The sequence below is a fragment of the Pan troglodytes genome, chromosome 8, assembly GCF_028858775.2.
Source record: "Pan troglodytes isolate AG18354 chromosome 8, NHGRI_mPanTro3-v2.0_pri, whole genome shotgun sequence".
NCBI classification, from domain to species: Eukaryota; Metazoa; Chordata; class Mammalia; order Primates; family Hominidae; genus Pan; species Pan troglodytes.
The window spans coordinates 56,319,189-56,340,882 of NC_072406.2; the positions used below are offsets into that span (position 1 = coordinate 56,319,189).

General features: G+C 42.3%; 1 protein-coding gene across 7 annotated transcripts; it reads right to left on the reverse strand.

Moving 5' to 3' along the window:
• Window positions 1-2,625: 2,625 nt before the first annotated feature.
• On the reverse strand, window positions 2,626-20,853 carry ZNF239 (zinc finger protein 239). Of its 7 annotated transcripts, none has more exons than XM_009458387.5 (3): window positions 20,777-20,853; window positions 19,871-19,911; window positions 2,626-4,453 (listed from the first exon to the last, which is right to left on the reverse strand). In XM_009458387.5, the coding sequence occupies exon 3, from the start codon at window positions 4,359-4,361 to the stop codon at window positions 2,985-2,987; it is 1,377 nt and encodes a 458-aa protein (XP_009456662.5). In that variant the 5' UTR covers window positions 4,362-4,453; window positions 19,871-19,911; window positions 20,777-20,853; the 3' UTR covers window positions 2,626-2,984. The 7 variants fall into 7 exon arrangements, with proteins under 7 accessions (XP_009456662.5, XP_009456658.5, XP_003312594.5 ...); XM_009458383.5 differs by lacking the exon at window positions 20,777-20,853 and adding an exon at window positions 20,275-20,754; XM_003312546.6 differs by lacking the exon at window positions 19,871-19,911.
• Between the last annotated feature and the right edge of the window lie 841 nt (window positions 20,854-21,694).

The window sequence follows — 21,694 nt, forward strand, 5'->3', positions numbered from 1 at the left end:
AACTGAGCGGTTTTATCATGAATGGGTGTTAAATTTTTTCAAATGTTTTCCTACATTAAAAAAATTCTGTGGTTTTTCTTTTTAATATTAATATGAAACATTGCTTTTTGAATGTTAAAGCTTGCATTTCTAGGATAAACCCTACTTGGCCATATGTGTTTCCTTTTATAGATTGCTGTGTTCAACTTGGTATTTTAAAAAGGATTTTTACATCTATATTATTATTAAGAGATATTGATCTATGAGTTTTTCCTATGATGTCCTTTTTGGCTTTGGTATCTGGGTAATGTTGGTCTCATGACTTTTCTTTGGGGGAAGGTTATCAGCTAAAAATTCAATTTAATAGGACTATTCAAGTTCTCTCAAGTGGGCTTTGGTTCTATAGTCCTTACGATAAAAGTTTCCAATCCATTTAAGTTGCTGAATTTATTGGAATTAAGTTACTAATAAAATTCCTGTATTACCTTCTTGGTGTATAGGACCTATAGTGATATTTACTCTTTCATTCCTGATACTAGGAATCCTTTCAACCCTTTCAAAGAGTTAGGTTTTGGTTCCATTAAATTTTCTCTATTGTTTGTCCATTTCTGATTTTTGTGACTTTTAGCTCTGTATCATCTCCTGTTCTACTTGCTTTGGATGATTTCTGTTCTTTTTCTCATTTCATAAGGTGGAAGTTTAGACTATCGAATTGAAATCTTTTTATCTAATGTAAGTATTTAATACTCTGATTTCACCTCTAAGCACTGCTTTAGCTACATTTCACAAATTCTGACATATTCATTCAGTTCAAAATATTTTCAAATTTTTCTTACTTTCTCTTTATTGCTCATTTAGGAGTATGTTGTTTAATTTCCAAATACTAAGAGATTGTTCAGACATCTTTGTTATTGGTCTCTTACTTAATTCTGTCCTGGTGAGAGAATATACCTTGTATGGTTTTCATTCTTTAAAAAATTTTAAGACTGTTTTATTACAGTCCATAGTAGGCACACTTGAAAAGAATGTATACAGGTTGGGCACAGTGGCTCACATCTGTAATCCCAGTGCTTTGGGAGGTCCTGGAGGGAGGATTGCTTGAGCCTGTGAGTTTGAGACCAGCGTGGGCAACAGAGCTAGACTCCATCCCTACAAAAATAAAAAATAGCTGGGTGTGGTGGCACATGCCTATAGTCCTAGCTACTCTGGAGGCTGAGACAGGAGGATTGATTGAACCCAGGAATTCAAGGTTGCAATTAACTGATTGCACCACTGCACTTCAGCCTGGGTGAAAGAGTGACACACTGTCCCTAAAAAATAAAAATATATTAATATATCATGCTAATGAGTGTTCTACAAATGCCAATTAGTCAAGTTAGTTGATAGTGCTGTTCAAGGCTTATACCTCCTAAGTGACTTGTGCTATCAATTACTTATTTAACTATCTAATTATAATTGAAATTGTGCCTCTTTCAATTTTGCCAGTTTTTATTTCATGAATTTTGAAGCTCTGTTTATGTGTACTTAAGCTAGAAAGTAGCTTTGCTGTAGGATTCCCGAATTCCCATAATACAGAGGTCTTTCCCTTGGGGCCATTCAACTTCTGCAGAGAAGAAACTTCCCATTTCTTGCTGGACATTAAACCTCTGGTCAGCCACGTACAGGAGTTGGGGAGCAGTGTGTGTTTATGTAATGAGGAGGTATGTTCCATATACAAATGGCCATTAGTTTCATTGCTTTCTCTTCACATCTCACTCCCATCTTCCAAGGTACTAAGCATTTCTGAGCCTGGTGCCAAATTGGTTCCTTCTTTTCCTTATCCCCATATGCAAGCAGCATAACTGTGCCTGCTTCTGCTCTACTGGCTATCTTTCCATCTTTCAAATTTTCATTTGCTGATAGTCTTTCTCCTATTCTCCTTATTGCTGTAGTTTGATAAATTAAATTTTCCTCGCATCTTAATGTTGTCCAATGTGATGAGACATGTTTAACAAAAGTGCATTCTCGAATACTTTCTGTGCTAGCCATTTTTAGCTTATCAAGCCCCAACATGATTTCTGCAGCCTCTAAGCTGCCCCCTGCTCCTTATGTATTCATTTTTCCAGCTCTGCCTCTGGAACCTATTTGTTATTATCACCTGCTCTCAGGTACCCCTCCTGAGCAGCTGGGTCTGCAGGTCTGTGCCAGCACACCAGCTAATTTTTGCACTTTTTTATAGAGACAAGATTTTGCCATGTTGCCCAGGCTGGTCACGAACTCCTAGGCTCAAGTGATGCACCCTCTTCAGCCTCCCAAAGTGCCAGGCATGTTACTTTGGACCCTTCCTCACATTCGCTCTAGAAGTATCCCAATAAACTAGCTGTACTCACCAAAAAGGACTACTTATGTTCCTGAATAGTTGCCTGGGAGGGGCTGTTCAACTTCCTATCAAAATGGTATATGGGAATGTACTACATGAGTAACTCTCTTCCAGCTTTTTGTTGTGTGGCTACAAACTATTATATCTTTTTGCAATAAACACAATAATTTCCATGTCCATTGTATTTCCAACTGCCCTCTTGGCCTAAAATGGACGCAGTGTACAATCATAGTTTAGAGGGGGCTAATCAGGACTGGAAAGAAGTATGAAAAACACAAGGCACAAAATTTGAAGAGAAACCAGAGTTTCAATTTCTCAGAGAATGTGAACAAAGGGAAACATGCCCTGCTTGAGAATAAACATAAAGTTCTTGCCGTTAAAATGCTGGGTAGAACATGTAGTTGAATTGTAAAGTACAGACACTTTTACTCTACCCATCTGAGAAACAAGAACAATCCATTCATTGTACAGCATAACAAAGTGCTTGATACTTAAATATTTTGAATGAGTGATTTTTCAGTGAGGGAACATATCTAAATAACCCTTACATCTCTCTCCTTTGTAGAATATAAAGTAAGAGTGATACTAAATATTTAACAGTTTTTACAGTATGAGCGCTGTGAAGACCTGAATGGGCTAATGTCAGTTAGCGAGGATCTTTCTTGTGAACCCGCTGGTGGATGTGAAGGTTGGAGCTCTGGCTGAAGCCCTTCCCACACTTGCTGCACTCATAGGGCTTCTCTCCAGTATGTACTCTCTGGTGGATGAGGAGTTTGGAACTCTGGCTAAATCCCTTCCCACACTTGCCACAGTGATAGGGCTTCTCTCCAGTGTGGACTCTGAGATGGATGCGAAGATCCGAGCTCTGGCTGAAACCCTTCCCACACTCATAGCATTGGTAAGGCTTCTCTCCTGTGTGGATGCACCGGTGAATGTGAAGGTTCGAGCTCTGACTGAAGCCCTTCCCACACTCACCACACTTGTAGGGCCTCTCTCCTGTGTGTACTCGCTGGTGGATGTGCAGGTTTGAGCGCTGACTGAAGCTCATACCGCACTCCTCACACTCATAGGGCTTCTCTCCAGTGTGGACTCGCTGGTGGATGTGCAGTTTGGAGCTCTGACTAAAGCCCTTCCCACACTTGTCACATTTATAAGGTTTTTCGCCTGTATGGACGGCATGATGGATGAGCAGACTTGAGCTCCTGGTGAAGCCCTTCCCACACTTGTCACACTTATAAGGCTTCTCATCTGTGTGGACTGCCTGATGGATAAGCAGACTCGAGCTCCTTGTGAAGCCCTTCCCACATTGCTCACATTTGTAGGGTTTTTCTTCTGTGTGGTCTCTCTGATGAAGTAGTAGCTCTGAGCTTTGACTGAAGTTCTTACCACACTGACTACATTCGTATTGTTTCTCTGCAGTGTGGATTTTCTCATATGGATGACCATCTGGGCTGGTGTTAAGTATTTTCCCACAGTTATTATGGTCACAGGGTTTCTCCTCTGTATGAGCTCTCTGCTGACTACAACTGACCACCTGTGATTTCCATCCATGAATGTCTTTGAAGTGACAGTCAATGGGATCCAAAGATTCTTTTAACTGGCCATTCTGGCAAGTTGCCTCACCATTTAACAATGGCGAGGCCAGTTCTTGTCCATCAGACACCAGTTTAACTTGAAGGTTCTCTGAACAACTTTCCCCCTTTATCACTTTTCTCTCAGTGCTTTCTTCCATTACAAAGAGACGTCTGCTTTCCTGATGATCCTGAGGCTCATTCTTACAGAACTTCACTGAAGAGTCTTGTGTGTCTATTTGGCTTGAGACTTTCAAAGGCAAATATGTTTCACTTTCAATGTTTTCGAGACAATCACTTTGAAGAGTCATCACACTGTCCCTGTTTCTGGAAATAGGAGAAGATGCTTCTCCCCACTGTTGACAAGGGGAAATATCTAGTTCAGGCTCCCCATCCACTTCCCCTCGATGATTCACAATACAATCCTGACTTCCAGTAATTGTACTGGCCATGCCTTCCAAAACTAGCCAGGAGGAAAGCTCATGTAACAGATCCTGAAGTGTTTTCTGCTGAAGATTCTCCACAGAATTTTCATTCAAGTCTCCTAGGGAACAAAGACAATTCAGTGGTAAGAACAAAGGGTAGACTTCAAGATTTCAGAGTGAGAGTGCCTAAGGCCTGAAGTCTTAGTAACTAGGAAAAAGTTCAGCTTGTCTTTATAGTCATGTCCTTTGGGTTAAGGTCAGGTACATTTGTATCTGGGTACAAGACAGAAATTTTCTCTTGGCTTTTAAGCATAGCCAAGGAAAGTCTTCCCTAACTAATCCTATAGAAGGCTGTAAGTCCTATATCCTTGCTAACAATAACATTTCATCTCATCTCACTTCATTTTTTTTTTTGAGACAGAGTTTCACTCTGCTGCCCAGGCTGGAGTGCAGTGGCGTGATCTGGTCTCACTGTAGCCTCCACCTCCCAGGTTCAAGCAATTTTCCCACCTCAGCCTCCCAAGTAGCTGGGATTATAGGCACATGCCATCATGCCCAGCTAATTTTTGTATTTTTAGTAGAGGTGTGGTTTTTCCATGTTGACCAGGCTGGCCTCGAACTCCTGGCCTCAAGTGATCCATCCGCGTCAGCCTCCCAAAGTGCTGGGATTACAGGCATGAGTCACCACACCCGGCCTACTTTCCTTTAAGTAAATTTGCATTTAATTGGTATTCTGCTTTCATAGGTGTGGGGGATACAAGGAAGAAAATATAAATCCTTTTGCTTAACAAGCTAAAGCTTCCTGGGAAGACAAATACACCAAATAATGATAATACTAAGTGAGTGGTGTAGATGAATGTATAGTACAATACAGTACAAGAGATGTATGCCTAACCAGCCACGAAAGCACAGCAGAGGAACACTCAACTCAGACCCTGGTGTTTAGGAAGATTTCTGGGAGAAAATGACAGGAAAAACAAAAACAAACAAACAAAAAAGGAAGTGAAATGTGGAGAGAAAATAGGACATGTTAAAGAAAACTACAAGCGGCTTCTTACGAAGGAGGTAAAAACAGTAAGAGTGGTGAAGAATGTGCCACGGAGGGGAAGTAAGAGGCCAGAGCAAAGGGCTTAGTGTCTAATAATAAGGACCTTGGGGCTAAACCCTGAAGGGATTGAAAACTATTAAAGAATTTTAATTCAGAGTGAAATGACTGACTTTGTGACAATAAACACCACTGGAAAGCAAGACTTTAGGTAGCGAGATGGCTGCCATAGCAAATCAGAAGAAAAACGGTAAGGATGATAGTTGTGGAGAGAATAGGAGAAATTCATTCTAGATCATGTGATGATAAACTAAACCTAGAAGAGAAAGGAGGCACCAAGCCTGTTCCTTGGGATTCCTGCCTGAGTGACGGTATGGTGGTGCTATATAATCAGATAGGAAATGCAACAGGAAGAGGCTGAAGTAGGGAAGGCGGCAGAACTGCCTTGTATAATCTGTGGTGTTGGTGGAACATTCTTGTAGTACTGGTCAGTAAGCTGTGAGATATATATAGGTCTGGAACTCCTGTGAGAGAACTGTGCTAGGAATACAGAGTTTAGACTTACTGGTATATTAAAAAACAAAAACAAAAACAAAACCCTCCCCGAGACTTAAACAATTAGAGTGAATAGCCTAATATTACACTGAAATGACAAGAAATCCATAATACTCTTGGGAAAACAGAAAGGCTGACATAGTCAGAATAAAAACATTGAGGAACTCCTAAATGATAAGGAGCAGATGGATTAGGAGTGATGGAGGAACTAGGGGAAAAAATGTACAGCTCAAATTATGTATAACAGAAGGCTTCTTCATGGGTAAAACATCCTAAGAAATCATAGAAATTCAATTACCAAACTCAGAATCAATAATTACAAAGCAAGGGAGCACTGACCCCATTTCTCTGGAGTCTATGTCTCAGAAAATAATAAACAATGATAAAGTAAGACATTTCTTAATTCAACTTAGGCATTCCTAACAGCTGTGCTAGTTTTTGCTGTTAGCAGCACTGTCCCAGCCCACCCTCTTCCTCTTAGAAATAGAAATATTGGATGGCTAGCAGCAGTGCCCTCATATAAAGTCTCAAGAATAAAATAAATCATCTGCCAAAGAAAGACTGCTAATAATATTAACTGGACTGAAGAGAGAAGCAGAGGTTGAGGTAATGTTGAACCTACACAATGACCAATGGATTAAGGTACAAAAAAGAAGTAATTGACAACATAAGTGCCCAGGATAAAACTTCAAGCTAAACTTTTTAATGGGAGTTCTGACAAGGAAGATAGCCCAGCGCTGGAAATAAAGAAGCAGGGCATGCCCCAGATAACTCAGTGGCAAAAGAGGTGGACTTAAAAATGGCCTACACCACTGTGCAGGGGAGTACAGGGAATAGGAGGCCCACCTGAGGCTCAGCCCTAGCCCTTAGCCCATCCGTGGGGCCAGTTTACTGCCTGGGTAGTCCCCTTGCCCATGTATCCAGCTACAAAACAATTCAAATTTTTTCTTTTTCCCAAAATAAAACCTCAGCTAGCTCTGCCAACTGTCAAAAAAAAAAAAAAAAAAAAAAAAAGGCCTATAATATCCACCATCTGGATTCTTATTACCTCCCTCCCTAGCCCAATCAGCAGAAGTGTCCCCTAAAGTAGAACACACATGCATGCCAAAGTGGGTCAAGCATGCGTTGAGGACACACTCCAATATCATGCTGAGAACACAAGAATTTTGAAAAAATATATAAGGAGACCAACAGAATTTAAAAGGTACATAATTAAAATCCCAGAAAAACTGGAGAGGATATCACATTAGGATATCACATTTAAACACAATCTAATAATAAAATATAAACATATTGCTATGAAAAATAATAATTCTAAATAAAATGACTGAAGATGATGATAGGTTATGTCACTTGTTTCCTAGATATGTGTCAGGCTGTTTTAGTCAAATGCCTGCAATCTAGACGAGTTAAACAGTAAAATGAACACATGGCTAAGATGGAAGATTGAGGAATTCTCCAAGAATGCATATGAAAAGACAGACAAATAGAAAGATAAAAGTAAAAGCCCATCTTCAAGGAGCTGCATGAGGACAGTGAAGATGGAACACAGGGAGAGAAAATGATCAAAGAAATAACAACAAAAAAATGTTTCCTAGAATTCAAGATTCAGGGCCCAATAAATGCTAAAAAATGGTATGTAAAAAGACCCCAAACTAAACATACTCTTTTAAAACCTCAGGACTTCAAGGAAAAAACAAACAAACAAACAAACAAACAGAGAAACAGAAAATGCTAAAAGCTTCCAAACAGAAAAGCCAGGTTATGTGCAAATAAATGAGAATTATATTGACACTGAACAACTAATTGGCAATATTGCAAATCTTCAATATCTTCAAATTTTGGGTTAAAAGTCATTGTGAAATTATAATTTTTACCCAGCCAATTAACCATTTCAGTGGGAGGAAAAAATAGACACTCTTTCAGACACGAAAAGATTCAATTACTAAAACAATCATTCAGGAATATACTATAGCAAAATTTTTTAAAATTTAAGAAAAAGGATACATGCTGCAAGAAATAACAGTAAGCCAAGAAGTCAATACAATATATAATTAGGCCAGGCATGGTGGTTCATGTCTGTAATCCCAGCATTTTGGGAGGTTGAGGCGAGGTGATTGCTTGAGCTCAGGAGTTCGAGACCAGTGTGTGCAACACGGCAAAACTCTCTCTCTACAAAATACAAAACAAAAACCCCCAAACCCCAAAACCATAGTTGAAAAATAAAAGAAAAAAATAAACAAAACTCTACAATAACAGCATGGAGTCAAAACCCCCCAAATAAAATATATTTTTAAAAAGCAAGTATTAGCTTCAGAGGAAAAATAAAAAAATTAAAAAGAACTATAATACTGTACTACTCGACTCTACAGTGAACAACTAATTACAAAGTCAAAGCAATGTAAGCATTCATCACTGACATGACTCTAACATAAATTCTTAGGAGGCTAGGCATTTGGGGAGGTAATATAAAAAAGCTACATCCTCATCTATAATATAGGGAAGTCAATAGAAATTACAAAATATTGATAAACTGAGAAATAACAGTATATCACAATACACTAAATTTAAAGGATACTGAGGTACCATTTTCCACCTGTTACACTAGCACAAACCCGAAGTCTGAAGACACACATTACTAGTGAATGTAAACTGATACGAAGGACAGACATTTTGACAATTATCAATCAATGTCATAAATATATGCACTCAGCATTCCAACTTAGAGTTTTACTCTTCAGATTTTCAGGCATAATTTGTGAAATGACATTTACATGAGACAGCTCACTTTTTAAAGGCCACTGACCAGAACCTGGATAGACAAGAGCTACAGACATGAAAGAAACTTTTCACTGTGCACGTTTTATATTTATTTTTTAACCATGTGAATGCATTTATTGTTTACATGAGAGAGAAAAATAACAATATGTAAACATATTGTCTGGAGTAGGAAGACAAACCCAATATGGAACAGCTAGAAAGGTGAAAACTGAGTGCCTTTGGAAGCCACACTGTGGCTGATGGAGCAGCAGAGTCAGGAAACAGGAATGTTTTTACTATGAGCTGTCCACACAACTTGTTTTACCCAGGTGAGTGTATCACTTTGTTTATAAATTTCAAAAGTAATGGCAAAAATGAAAAAGAAAAATGACAAAAGAAAAACAGGGCAGTTTGTAGCGTTAAATCATGAAATGGGCTGAAATGATTAAATGGATTTTAAAGGATATTGCTTCAACAGCCATATCGTACAATACTTGGAAATGGCTAGTGGTTATAGAAATTATAGGTATATGAAAATGAATGGGGGAGGAATTTTATGAAAGGTGCATTTTAATGAAAGTGTGATGTTAGCTTTTAAAAAAAATGTTTAAAATAATATGAAGAATGAGGCCGGGCACGGTGGCTCATGCCTGTAATCCCAGCACTTTGGGAGGCCGAGGTGGGTGGATTACTTGAGGTCAGGAGTTCGAGATCAGCCTGACCAACACGGTGAAACCCAGTCTCCTCTGAATATACAAAAAATAGCAGGGTGTGGTAGTGGGCACCTGTAGTCCCAGCTACTCAGAAGGCTGAGTCAGGAGAAATCACTTGAACCCGGGAGGTGGAGCTTACAGTGAGCCGAGATTGTGCCACTGCACTCCAGCCTGGGTGACAGAGTGAGCCTTCGTCTAAAAGAAGAAGAAGAAAAAAAAATATGAAGAATGAGTGTATAACATTAGGAGAAAATACTGACATGAGAAAAGGGGTCCTTTTATAGGGATTTAACATGGCAGAAAAAAGTTCTAACACATACTGCATAAAACAGCACATTAAAAATACACATAGTGTAATCTCATAAAATCTTAATACATATACTTGTAATGTACATACATAAGTACAGAGTCCATAGAAAGTGATTTGATTTCATATTATACTGTGTTGAGTTTTTGAGACTTTTATGTCTTACTTGCATAAAAGAAAAATGTTGAACAAGTATGTTCCATTTTATGTTAATAACAATGAAAACCTAGAGCAGAGCTTGAAATTGGAAGCCCATCTCCTATTTCATTTTTGTCTACTTGTAAATCACTCTCTACAGAGCAGTCACAGTGATACTGGGTCAATCAGAGCACACCATTCCTTGATACAATGGCTGCCCACTGAAGATAAATCTACTTTTTTTTTTGAGATGGGCTCACACAGTGTCTCCTAGGCTGGAGTGCACTGGCACTATCTCAGCTCACTGCAACCTCCACCTCCTGGGCTCAAGCGATTCTCCCACCTCAGCCTCCCAAGAAGCTGGGATTACAGGCATGTACCACCATGCCTGGCTAATTTTTTGTCATAAATCTACTTTTTACCAGTGCCTTCAATGCCATAACTGAGCCAGGCCATGTTCACCACCTCTTAGTCCTTCTTAGATGCACCCTGTGGTCTACCACACTCCTCCTTCCAGGTCTTTGGGTCTCTTCTTGCATGGTTCTCTTTGCCTGGAATGTTCTTCCCCTCCCTAGCCACCTGTTTAAACTATTGATCCCTTAGCTCCCAGTTTAATGTCACTTCAGAGGCTCTCCGTAAGACACATACACAACCCGCATTCCATCACATGCCTTTGTTCTCTCAGAGCAGTGTTCCATTCTTCATAGGACTTACTGACTGTATAGTAACACTCCAAAGAATGACATCATAAATGATGTTTAAAGGAGGCAAGTGTACCTGCAACATCTAACTTGAGCTTGAAAAACGATGGCAACAATCTAATTTTTACCCTATTTTAAGCGTTAAACAGACTCATTTTAGGGCAACATCTGTGGGATCTAGGAGTGTTAATAAACTTAAAAGAAATTAAAGTTAAAAAAGAATTGGTGGGAGATTTTAGATACTGAGGACGAGAAGAGAGAAACTTTTTAAAAAAATTTTTTTTATTTTGAGACAGGGTCTCACTCTGTTGCCCAGGCTGCAGCCTGGAGATCTTTACTTGCTGCAGCCTGGAGAATTTTGCTCTCTGAAGCCTCAACCTCTCTGGCTTAGGTGATCCTCCCACCTCAGCCTCCCAAGTAGCTGGGGCTACAGGTGTATGCCACCAGGCCCGGCTAATTTTTTATATTTTTTGTAGAAGGGGTTTTGCCATGTTGCCCAGGCTGGTCTCCAACTCCTGGGCTCAAGTGATCCTCCTGCTTCTGCCTCCCAAAGTGCTGGGATTACAGGCATGAGCCACCACGCCTGGCCCAAGAGAAATTGAATATAGTCATGGCCTATTTCTAAACTAGGAGACTGGAACAACTTTAATACTGACAAAAGTGGGAATATAAGAAGGGAACTTAAAAAGGAAAATAATTTTAGGCTTATCAAAATAGAAAGGAGAGTTGAACATCATTAAATGTGTAACAGCTCCTCCTATAAGTGGATATACCATGCATTCTCAGGGGCAATAATGTCCCCAAGGGGTGAGAATTGGTTCATAGGGGACACAACAAATCTTTTTATTTTGTTTTTTGGGACAGAGTCTCACTCTGTCAACCAGGCTGGAGTGTAGTGGCACGATCTCGGCTCACTGCAACCTCCACCTTCCGGGTTTAAGCAATTCTCCTGCCTCAGCCTCCTGAGCAGCTGGGATTAAAGGCACCCGCCACCACGCCCAGCTAATTTTTGTATTTTTAGTAGAGACAGGATTTTGCCATGTTGGCCAGGCTGGTCTCGAACTCCTGACCTCAGGTGATCCGCCCACCTCGGCCTCCCAAAGTGCTGGGATTATAGGTGTGAGCCACCACACCTGGCCAAACAAATCTTACATATTATGCTGGTTTGGGACTCACAAAAAGAATCCTACCTGACAAAACCTTATTCCTTCATACTTAATTTTTCTACAGGAGAAATTTAATTTGTCTCCTTTTGGCAGGGAGAGAGTAATGATAAAGAAAAAGGCCGAGAAACACTGATGATGTAACTTAAAACCAAAGAGCCCTTTGAGATTTCAAGTTAGAAAAAAGACAGAAGCCAGGAGATCAAGACCAGCCTGGCTAACATGGTGAAACCCCGTCTCTACTAAAAATACAAAAAATTAGCTGGGCATGGTGGCACGCGCCTGTAGTCCCAGCTACTCAGGAGTCTGAGGCAGGAGAATTGCTTGAACCCAGGAGGCGGAGGTTGCAGTGAGCCCAGATCACGCCACTGCACTCCAGCCTGGGCGACAGAACAAGACTCCATCTCAAAAAAAAAAAAAAGCCAGAGAATCTGCAGAGCAAAGGACTAAGAGAGAAGCTGGAGGAAACAGAAAAACTACGATTTCATGCGTGACAATTTCAAGAGAAGGTCAACACTATAGAAACCATCAATAAAACTGATAATGGTAAATATGCTGAAATAAAAATTAAAAAAGGAACAAACTCTGAAAGAGACAGAAGTTCAGTAGTGACTTCCAAGTGGGCAATTTTGGTACAAGAACAGAGCACAGGCACTGGGTTTATATAAAGAACGTGGAAAGGCCTGGTTCACTACCTGGAGGTAACCACTTTGCCCTGTAGCATTCTCTTTACTCCCCAGGATTAGCTGAAAATAGAAACTGAAAGGCCACAGTTACTGAGGGAAGAGAACCAGGGCCCCACTGTGGACTGAGGGAGGCAAAAACCCTCAAAGCTAACATGATGACACATTTTTCAGTGTTTTTTTTTTTTTTTTGACAGGGTCTCACGGTCACCAGGGCAGGAATGCAGTAGTGTCATCTCGGCTCACTGCAACTCTGCCTTCCTGGCTCAAGGGGTCCTCCCACCTCAGCCTCCTGAGTAGCTGGGATTACAGGTAACTGCCGCCATGTCCTGCTAATTTTTGTATATTTTGTAGAGACAGGGTTTCGCTATGTTGCCCAGGCTGGTCTCAAACTCATGAGCTCAAGCCATCTGCCCGCCTTAGCCTCCCAAAGTGCTGGGATTATAGGCATGAGCCACTGTGCCCAGCCACTTTTCAGTGTTTTTTGTAGAATGGCTGCTTTTGGCTATAAAATGGCAAGTTCATATGGTTCAACCTAGTAGGTATACATTCATTTCCCCATCTAATTTAAGTTCTTTATGAACATATTTTTTAATGGCTACATACTTTTCTGTGATCCATGATAATTTGCCTGACCAATCCCCTGTGATACATTTAGTGGGTAAATAATTTCTTCACTATTTTAAATAATTCTATAATGAATATCTTTGTTCACAATTTTCAGTTAAAATTATTATTGCCTTAGACTAGATATCTAAAAAATGAATTACTGCATTTGAAAATGTTTAAGGCTCCTTGATTCAGGTAGTCAAAAAGTGTTTTATCTGGCCGGGTGTGGTGGCTCATGCCTGTAATCCCAGCCACTCCAGAGGCCGAGGCAGGAGAATCACTTGAACCTGGGAGGTGGAGGTTGTAGTGAGCCGAGATTGTGCCACTGCACTCCAGACTCCAGCCTGGACGAAAGAGGGAGACTCCGTCTCAAAACAAACAAACAAACAAACAAACAAACAAAAAAAACCAAAAGACTCCGTCTCAAAAAAAGAAAACAAAAAAGTGTTTTATCTATTTGTAGGGTATGAGAGTGTCTCACCATGAATTTCGATTATTTTTGGGAGGGGAGAGGGATGAATTCCTGAATGTGTAAGAAAAGAAATAATGGAAACTGGATATTGCCAGGCAGGGGGAGGACATTCAATGAAAAATAAAGTCCAAGCAAAGATGGCACATGACCAATGTTGGGGAAATGTGGGGAAAGGCAAGAGTACAGAGAAGCAAGTGACCATTACTGGGAAAGACCACAACCTCCTGCAGAGGTAGAAGGGCAGTAAGTGAATAGATCAGGTAAAACAGTAGCACATAGGAAACATCCCGGAAGTCCCTGCTTTCGACACAGACTGCAAGATACCAGATAACTCTTGGGACGTTGAAAAAGGGATTCCTCTGTTGTGGATTAGCCTGGCTTATAACTTGCCATGATGCCTGGTGCTCTTTGAGGTTCACTTGCTATTATATAATGATCTTTATCTTGCTCCATCTGAGAGATCACATTTCAGAAACTCACAGGGATTGGGTGATTGTGCAGAAAGCAAAATCAGTCCCACCTCTGGCTTATAAAGGATGGAAAAGGTATGGTTTTTGAGACAACCCAGTAAAACTACCATTCTCCAATTCTTACCAAGTTCTTTAGCTGCTTAGAATAGTCAGAAAACATCCTTTTGTGTCAAAAAGGAAGTAGGAAACAAAGAAGCCAATGGGCAGGTGTCCAAGTTCACATGTCCTTACCCACCAAGACCAAGTTTCTGTAGTTGCCCAGCATCACAGCTGTGCACAGCTTCCTGGGAGCAGAGTCCAGGTGGCCTCACTCCTCCTCGGTGAAGGCCACAGAGGCATCCTTGAACGTAACTGGTTCCTAAAACATTAAGCACATTCCTCCTCAACAAACAACCATCTGCACAAATGCCCTGCAAGTGGGGGTGAAGTCAGCAGCACTGGAAAAGGTAAGAAAGGTATAGAAGAAGTTTGCAGCTCAGGGGATCTGAGTGAGCTAAGCCAAGTTTTGTTGGAAAGTCTTCCCTTTCTCACTTACTTGGCTACTTCCATCCAAATCATTTCCCTCCTGCCCACAACATATCTACGCTCAAGTTCTCAGCTACTGAATCTTTCTGTGTCACTCTCTTCTTGCGTCATTGCTGAGTTGTCATCTTCACCCCATTCCCACCATTATCCTGACAACCTTAACACTCGCAGGAACAATTTACCCAACACTCTGACCTCACATTTCTTAATCGCCACAGTGCCAATGATCTCAGCCACATTTCATCAAACTGTAATAACCATAATCGGGACTAGTCCACTACCTGGACCCCTCTACTCTTAAAATATTAATCTCTCTAATATCCTACAAGTTAAAAATCACTTCCTATGCTTTCTGTTCTTCCTCTTCTAAACTAAGTAGTTGAACATTACTGGGAAAATAAAATAGCACATATACACACAGCCATAAAACACTCTCCTGAGGGATCCCTTGACTTAAAATACCATTCACTGCCAAATATTTATTTCCAGCCCTAACCTCTTACCTCACCTCCAGACTCCAGCTTTCTACCTTTTAACATCTACACTGGTACGTCTAAAGTGCTTAAAACTTAACAGGCCCTAGCTGGGCACGATGGCTCACGGCTGTAATCCCAGCATTTGGGGAGGCCGAGGTGGGCGGATCACTTGAGGTCAGGAGTTCGAGACCAGCCTGGCCAACATGGTGAAACCTCGTCTCTACTGAAAATACAAAAATTAGCCAGGCGTGGTGGTGTGTGCCTGTAGTCCCAGCTACTCAGGAGGCTGAGGTGGAAGGATCTCTTGAACCCAGGAGGCGGAGGTTGCAGTGAGTCGAACAAACAAACAAAAAACAAAACAAAAAACTTAACAGGCCCCAACAGAACTCCTGCTCCAGCAATATCCATCAGCATCTGCTCTTCCCCAGTCATCCCCATTTTAGTAAACAGCCACACGAACCACTCAATTGCTCAAACCAAAATCCCCGATGTCATTTCATTCTCATCCTCACATCTCACCTATCACCCACCTCCTTTACCGCTAAAGCATATCGGCATCCACCCAGCTCCCCTGCCCTGCACTGTCGCCTCTCTAGGCCTAGGCAGCACTTGCTCTCACCCACACCAACCTCCTGGTTGGTCTGACTCTACTCTTGCTCCCCCAAACATGAGTTTTCCACATGGCAGCCAAGGTGATCTTTTAAAACAAAAACAAGGCCAATCCAGACTCTTCATCCTGGCCCGTGAGGCTCTCCTGTCACCTCCCCAACCTAGGCCTCTCTTATGATCATATTCAGCACCAGTGACCCAGCAGGCCCTTGAACCGCATCAAACTCATTGTAGCTTCTGCACTAGCTGCCCTCTCCATTCCTCATGATTCAGCTCTCAGTCCAACTGTTGCCTCTTCAGAAAGCATGTCACTGACCATCTAATCCACTGGAGCATCCTGTATATATCATTTTCCTGGTTTAATTTAATTAATTTCTTCTTATAACTTATGCCTTACCTTATTTTCTTATTCACTTGCTTTCTTATTTACTGTCTCTCCCTGCTGAGATTTAAATTCCCCAAGAATAGAGAGGCTGCCTCATTTGTTCATGACTGCATCCCCAAGACCTCAAGCAGGGCCTGGCACATAAAGGGAGTCCAAATATTTATTCAGTCAATGTCAGCAAATCTGGTTCCCTTCAGGGCTCTGTCTGATGAAGCAATGCTTCTTAAACTACCTGTGGTGAAGAACCAGTTTTTTTTGTTTTTCAAACTCTCAATTTCAGTACTTATATCTGCACAGTGCATGGGCTGGCACCACTCTCTAAGGCACAATTTCAAAAGTAAAGTGATAGAATATATAAAAAGTCATAAAGACTGTCTCATAAATTTGATCAGCTAAGCCAGCTTTGGCCTGAGGCTAAAGAGGCACCACTCCCTCCTTCCTTGGGCCTGCCCTGCAGGAGTGACATGACTTACCCAACTTGTCACCAGTGGGGAAGGATGAGGGTAAAGATGAAGGTAAGGATGGGTGCTGTCTCCCAAGCTTTCTGTTCAAGGTCACTGGTCTCCACTCTGAGGAAGAGGGCTGGAAAAGGAGGCTCAAGCCCCGGAGTAAAGGTGGGACAAACAAACAGAAGCAAAGGTTGCTGCCTTCAAGCTCCATCACCACATCCTTTAGCAAGGCATGACCCATGGCATATTAAAAGCAAGTGGACTGGCTGCTCTTCCCAACCAGACCTTCTCTTCAGACCACAGAGAAAAAAAAATTCCTTTCTGTTTAAGGCTAATCTCTTCCTGTGCATTCTAGATCAAATCCCTTCTTCTATCTTCAGAGATGCAAGCCCACCAATTATCTTTTCTCTCCCTTATTTTTTATCCGTCTTCCATCCAGTTGTCTGGATTGTCTAATCCTCCTTCTCTACCTCAACAATATTCAAACCATTTCAGATCCTGTCAATTCTGCCTCCTAAATTTCCCTCCCATGTGTTACCTCTTTTCGATTTCCACTGCCAGTCTTAGTAAGACCCTTATTTTTTTTCTTACCTAGGCTACAATAACTCCTTACCAATTCTTTGTAGTACAAGTCCCTAGGTTAGACAACCAGAGTTATTAATTTTTTAAGGTCCTCAAGATAAAATGGCAGGCGGGATTCCATTCTGAGAAGGGAAAGGATATGTTGGTGGACTACTAACTTTGTGGTAGGTAAAAAAATGACAGGAGTAGACCAAATGAAAAGAATCATTGTGACAAGGGAAGGGAGAAAAGGAAAGGAAATTAGTACTCCTGTTAAAGCAAGACAAAGGTGGGACTGAAACACTGAATAATCAACAGTCTTCTCAGGTATCAGTGGCACTAAGGAGTCACTCCAAGGCTGTGCTCCTGCTTACAGTTGGGAGAGCAGACTTGATATTCTAAAGGCCAACCAAAGAGGAAGGTCACAAGTTCAATTGTTTCCTGTTTCTATCAGACAAATGTCGACCTCCTCAGAACTACATACATGCCATCATGTGGCCTTCCACTTCTTTCTAGAGCCCATCTCTGCTCTATCTAACAATTTACTTTGAAGTGGAAAAGCAGGAAGAGGCACACTAGATTACCTGGAGTCATTCAACACATCACACTTGAGTCTAGCACAGTCCTTTCTATAGTAAGCCCTAACTTATTGAGTTCTCCCATCCATTTTGGAGCTTTCAGTCTCAGGACAATAGCCTCTTTCTGAAGCATGAGGATGAGTTAGAATTCTCCTCCTCTGAGATCTCATAGCATCTTTCACATCCCTCTACTATAGCTATTAAGTCTGTCTCCCAAGTTGGCTGGAAGATTCTGAAGGATAGGGGCTACACTCAACTCATCTTTGTTGTTTGAGACAGAGTCTCACTCTGTTGCCCAGGCTGGAGTGCAGTGGCATGATCTCAGCTCACTACAATCTCCACCTCCCGGGTTCAAGAGATTCTCCTGCCTCAGCCTCCTGAGTAGCTGGGATTACAACAGGCATCAACATGACCAGCTAATTTTTGTATTTTTAGTAGAGATGAGGTTTCACTATGTTGGCCAGGCTGGTCTCAAACTCCTGACCTCAGGTGATCCTCTCCACTCAGTCTCCCAAAGTACTGGGATTACAGGTGCGAGCCACCATGTCTGGCCTCAACTCATCTTTAAATCCCCAGCAACTACCACAATTGACTTGGAATCTGAAAGATAAATATAAATTCGCATTCAATTTAAATGAATAATAATACAACTAAAAGAAAACTCAAAGATAGTCAAGCCCAAGACCCTCAGTTTACAGATGAAAAAAACCACAGTTCATAAGGGCGAACTGACTTACCCAATGTCACAGAGGAAGAGCAGGGTTAACTAAGACTCCCGCCTTTCAGCAGACCTAAGGACAATGTGTGGTACACAGAAAACACACAGTGCTTGGAATGAAGTCCTTCCTTTAAATTAAAAAAGTTGTTGTGTAACACACACCAGAATCTCAAAATTTACTAAACTGGCAATCCCCAGTTGCAGCGGCAGTGAATACTTAATCATTAGGGAGCAGGCAGAAGCGAAGGAAGGAAAATGTATTGATTCTACTAAGGTTAATCTCCCTTGAAGTCCTCAATTACTTTTCAGGGCACAGAGAAGCCATGCTCTCAGTACCTCAAGTCAGCTTACTGTCCTCTAAACAGATTTTTTTCTAAGAGTTCATGTGTGTGAGGGCTGTATTTGCCAAGCAAAAAGATGGCCTTTGCTGGTAGTGTTAAAAAACATTTTTTTTTCCTTAAAACGCAGTCTGATATTTTATTCAAACAACTTCTGATGTGATGACCTGTTTAGTTAATGGAGAAAGAACAGCCTGAAGTTAGAAAACACGGGGTTTATTTCTGGCCTTCTGCTCTCTGAAACAAAGGACAAGGCACTTTCCTTCGGCTCTCTCAGTTAGCCGAGTTAGAGCTCTCCACCATAAAACGCCAGGACAGGGCAAAGACGGGGCCCACCATCTCAAACACCATGGGATTCTAAGTGGGGGCTGACCATCTCAAATACCCTGGGAGTCTAAGGGTTAATTTTGAGGTAACCTCCTACAGATGGTTTTATGGGGACAACTGAAAACTCTCTTTAAAAAAGTACGACTTGGTAATTTAAAATTTACTGGAACAGTTAAATATGTAGACATGCTAGTGAAAGAGAACAAATCAACCTGAGTATAAAGGATGAATAACTCATTTTACCTACCCTAGAGACACTTATATCAAGTGTATAGAGAGATATTTCACAATAAACCTTTGGATGTACAAAGATCAACAGAATAAAAAAGGAGTGAAACTCTTCTTTCACTAGGTCTGGAAGAGAGAAGGAAGCTTAGTTCTTAAAAAACACCACAGAGAGTTCTGATGCATAGCCTGGTTGAAAAGCATTTCTAGAGTGATTTTGTAACCACTGTGCTGCCATTTAACGAATTTCCTCGTTTTTGACTCATAGTTAATAAATTATCACTATTAATATGCATTTTTTTGTGTACAGGTAATATAATATGTTCATCAAGATGGTAAGCTCCTTGGAGAAAAGCACCGTGGTTTATCATTCTATCTGTTTTGCTGAGACCACTTAGCACTGGGATGAGTATGGAATAGCTTGGAATGACTTTCAATGTGAGTGAAATGTCTGGCAGGAAAAGGCAGGCTTTGAGAGGCTCCCCAGGAGGGCACAGCCCACTGCTCTGAGGAGTGGAATAAATTCTTGGAGGCAGGATAGGCCAGTGAAAACTCTCTGTGCAGACCCTGGTGACATCATCTGCTAGCTACATGTCCTTAGTATCTTAATGTCCCTACATCCATAGCTATAAAATACCGTACTGGGGGCCTGACAATAAAGAAAACAACACATGGCACAGGGACATTTCAGGGAGATGGCATTTTAGGAGAAATGGAACGCCAACTCACCCGGACCCTGGTCATTTCTTACTCCCAGAGGGGATGGATTCCTGGAAAGGCAGAGTTAGGGAAAGAGAAAAAGCCATGAAAATCAAGTCCAGCAAGACTGCGGGGAAAAAGTTACTCCGCTCCTGCCTCTGACGCTTCTTCAGTCAACCCTTCCACCCACACTCCCTCCATCAGGTGAGAGGTGACGCATTTTCTGTCACCACCTTCATTTCTCTCCACAGGGCTTTCGATTAAACAAGCCAAGTCTTCCCCCCAAAACCAAGAGGCTAGGTAAATTCCGCAGCCGCCGGCAGCTCGAAGCCGTGCCCATTTCCTCTGACTTTTCCGATCTCTGTCCTAAAGTTCTAGTTAAGAGGAGGAGCTTCTCGGGATGGATTTCGGTTGCCCAAGACGCCTTCCCCGACCTCATTCTCAGGAGCCTGGCTCGTTCCTGCGGTGCGGGGGCTCAGATGCAAGCTCTTTTCAGCGAAGGCAGTGCTGCGGACAGAAACCTCAGTCTCTTACAGGAGCCCCCGTCCGTAGCCTAACGTCCACCGAAAACCCCCCTGCAGTAACGCCCGTCACAGGCGAGGAAAAGGCCGGCGTGGCCAATCACGAAGCCCCCGGCCGGCCCAGGCCAGAGCTCGGCCAGGAGGGAGGAGGGGCCATCGGAGGCGCGGCCGCTCAGCTGCAGGGCCCGACAGGCTTCGGTGTGGCCGCAGCTCGGCCCCGGGGGCGCAGCAGCTCGGAAATGCGGCGCCGGGAGACACGTGCCGCCGCGGGCCGCGCCTCCGCTGGTCGCGTGCCCTACCATCGCCGCCCTCCCGGCTTCCGCAGCTCGGCGGCCCAGCGCCTTCCCCGCGGCACACCCATTTCCTGACCCCTGAACGCCTCTGCCAGCGGCTGGGGAAGCCCGGCCAGTCTCACCTCCCACGTGGAACCCCACGCCTGCAGGGGCCAGATTCCGGATGCTGACCGCTCGCGCGCCTAGGGCCCCGAAATACAAGTCCCAGCAAGCCGCGGGCGAACCACGCCCACTTCCGGCGCGGGCTTCTGAACTCTGCGCTGTGCGGAGCGGGATTCTTGGGCGGAGGGGACCATCTTTGAGTCAGCGACGCGTGTATTCAAGTCCTCCTCCTCGTTTTTTATTACAAACAAATAAGAATTATTTTAGGAATACCTGTTAAGGTGATTTTCATTTGTTAAAATACTATTGGGGGAAAAGGATGTAAATACCCATAATTTCATCTTTACCTTTCAAAACATTCTGAAGTGAATATTTGCCATTCGGCATCTTCCATCTCACCTCTGAAGTTCATCCATTTAACAGATATTAATTGAGAGCCAACTGTGTACCAGGAGCTGTTCAAGATGCTTGCACAAAAGTCACTGCCCTATTCTAGTTGGGGAAACAAGCAATCCATAAAAATATAGTAAATATATGGCGTCGTGTGTGTCATGAGGTGGTACTGAAAGCATAGAGCTGGGCGGGGTGTGGCGAGGTGCGTTTGTGGGTGTGTAGGACTGGGGGTGTACTTTGCAATTTTAAATAGGGGATCTTGGAACAAACACAGGAGGTGAGGGAATTAGACAAGTGGCTCCCAGCAGTCAGAACTCTCCTAAACGCACACAAGGGTTGTTGATGCCAGGATTTTACATTTATTTCACTTCTCACCGAGTGACACAGAGCTACCCATTTGGTCTTTTCCCAATTCCTTTCTTTCAGATTTATTTTGGAGAGGAAAGAGATGTTGCCTGGACTTCTCTTCTACATCCTCCCCCTTCCTTAGTGTATTAGTTTCCAATTGCTGTCACCACAAATTACCACAAACTTAGTAGTATAAC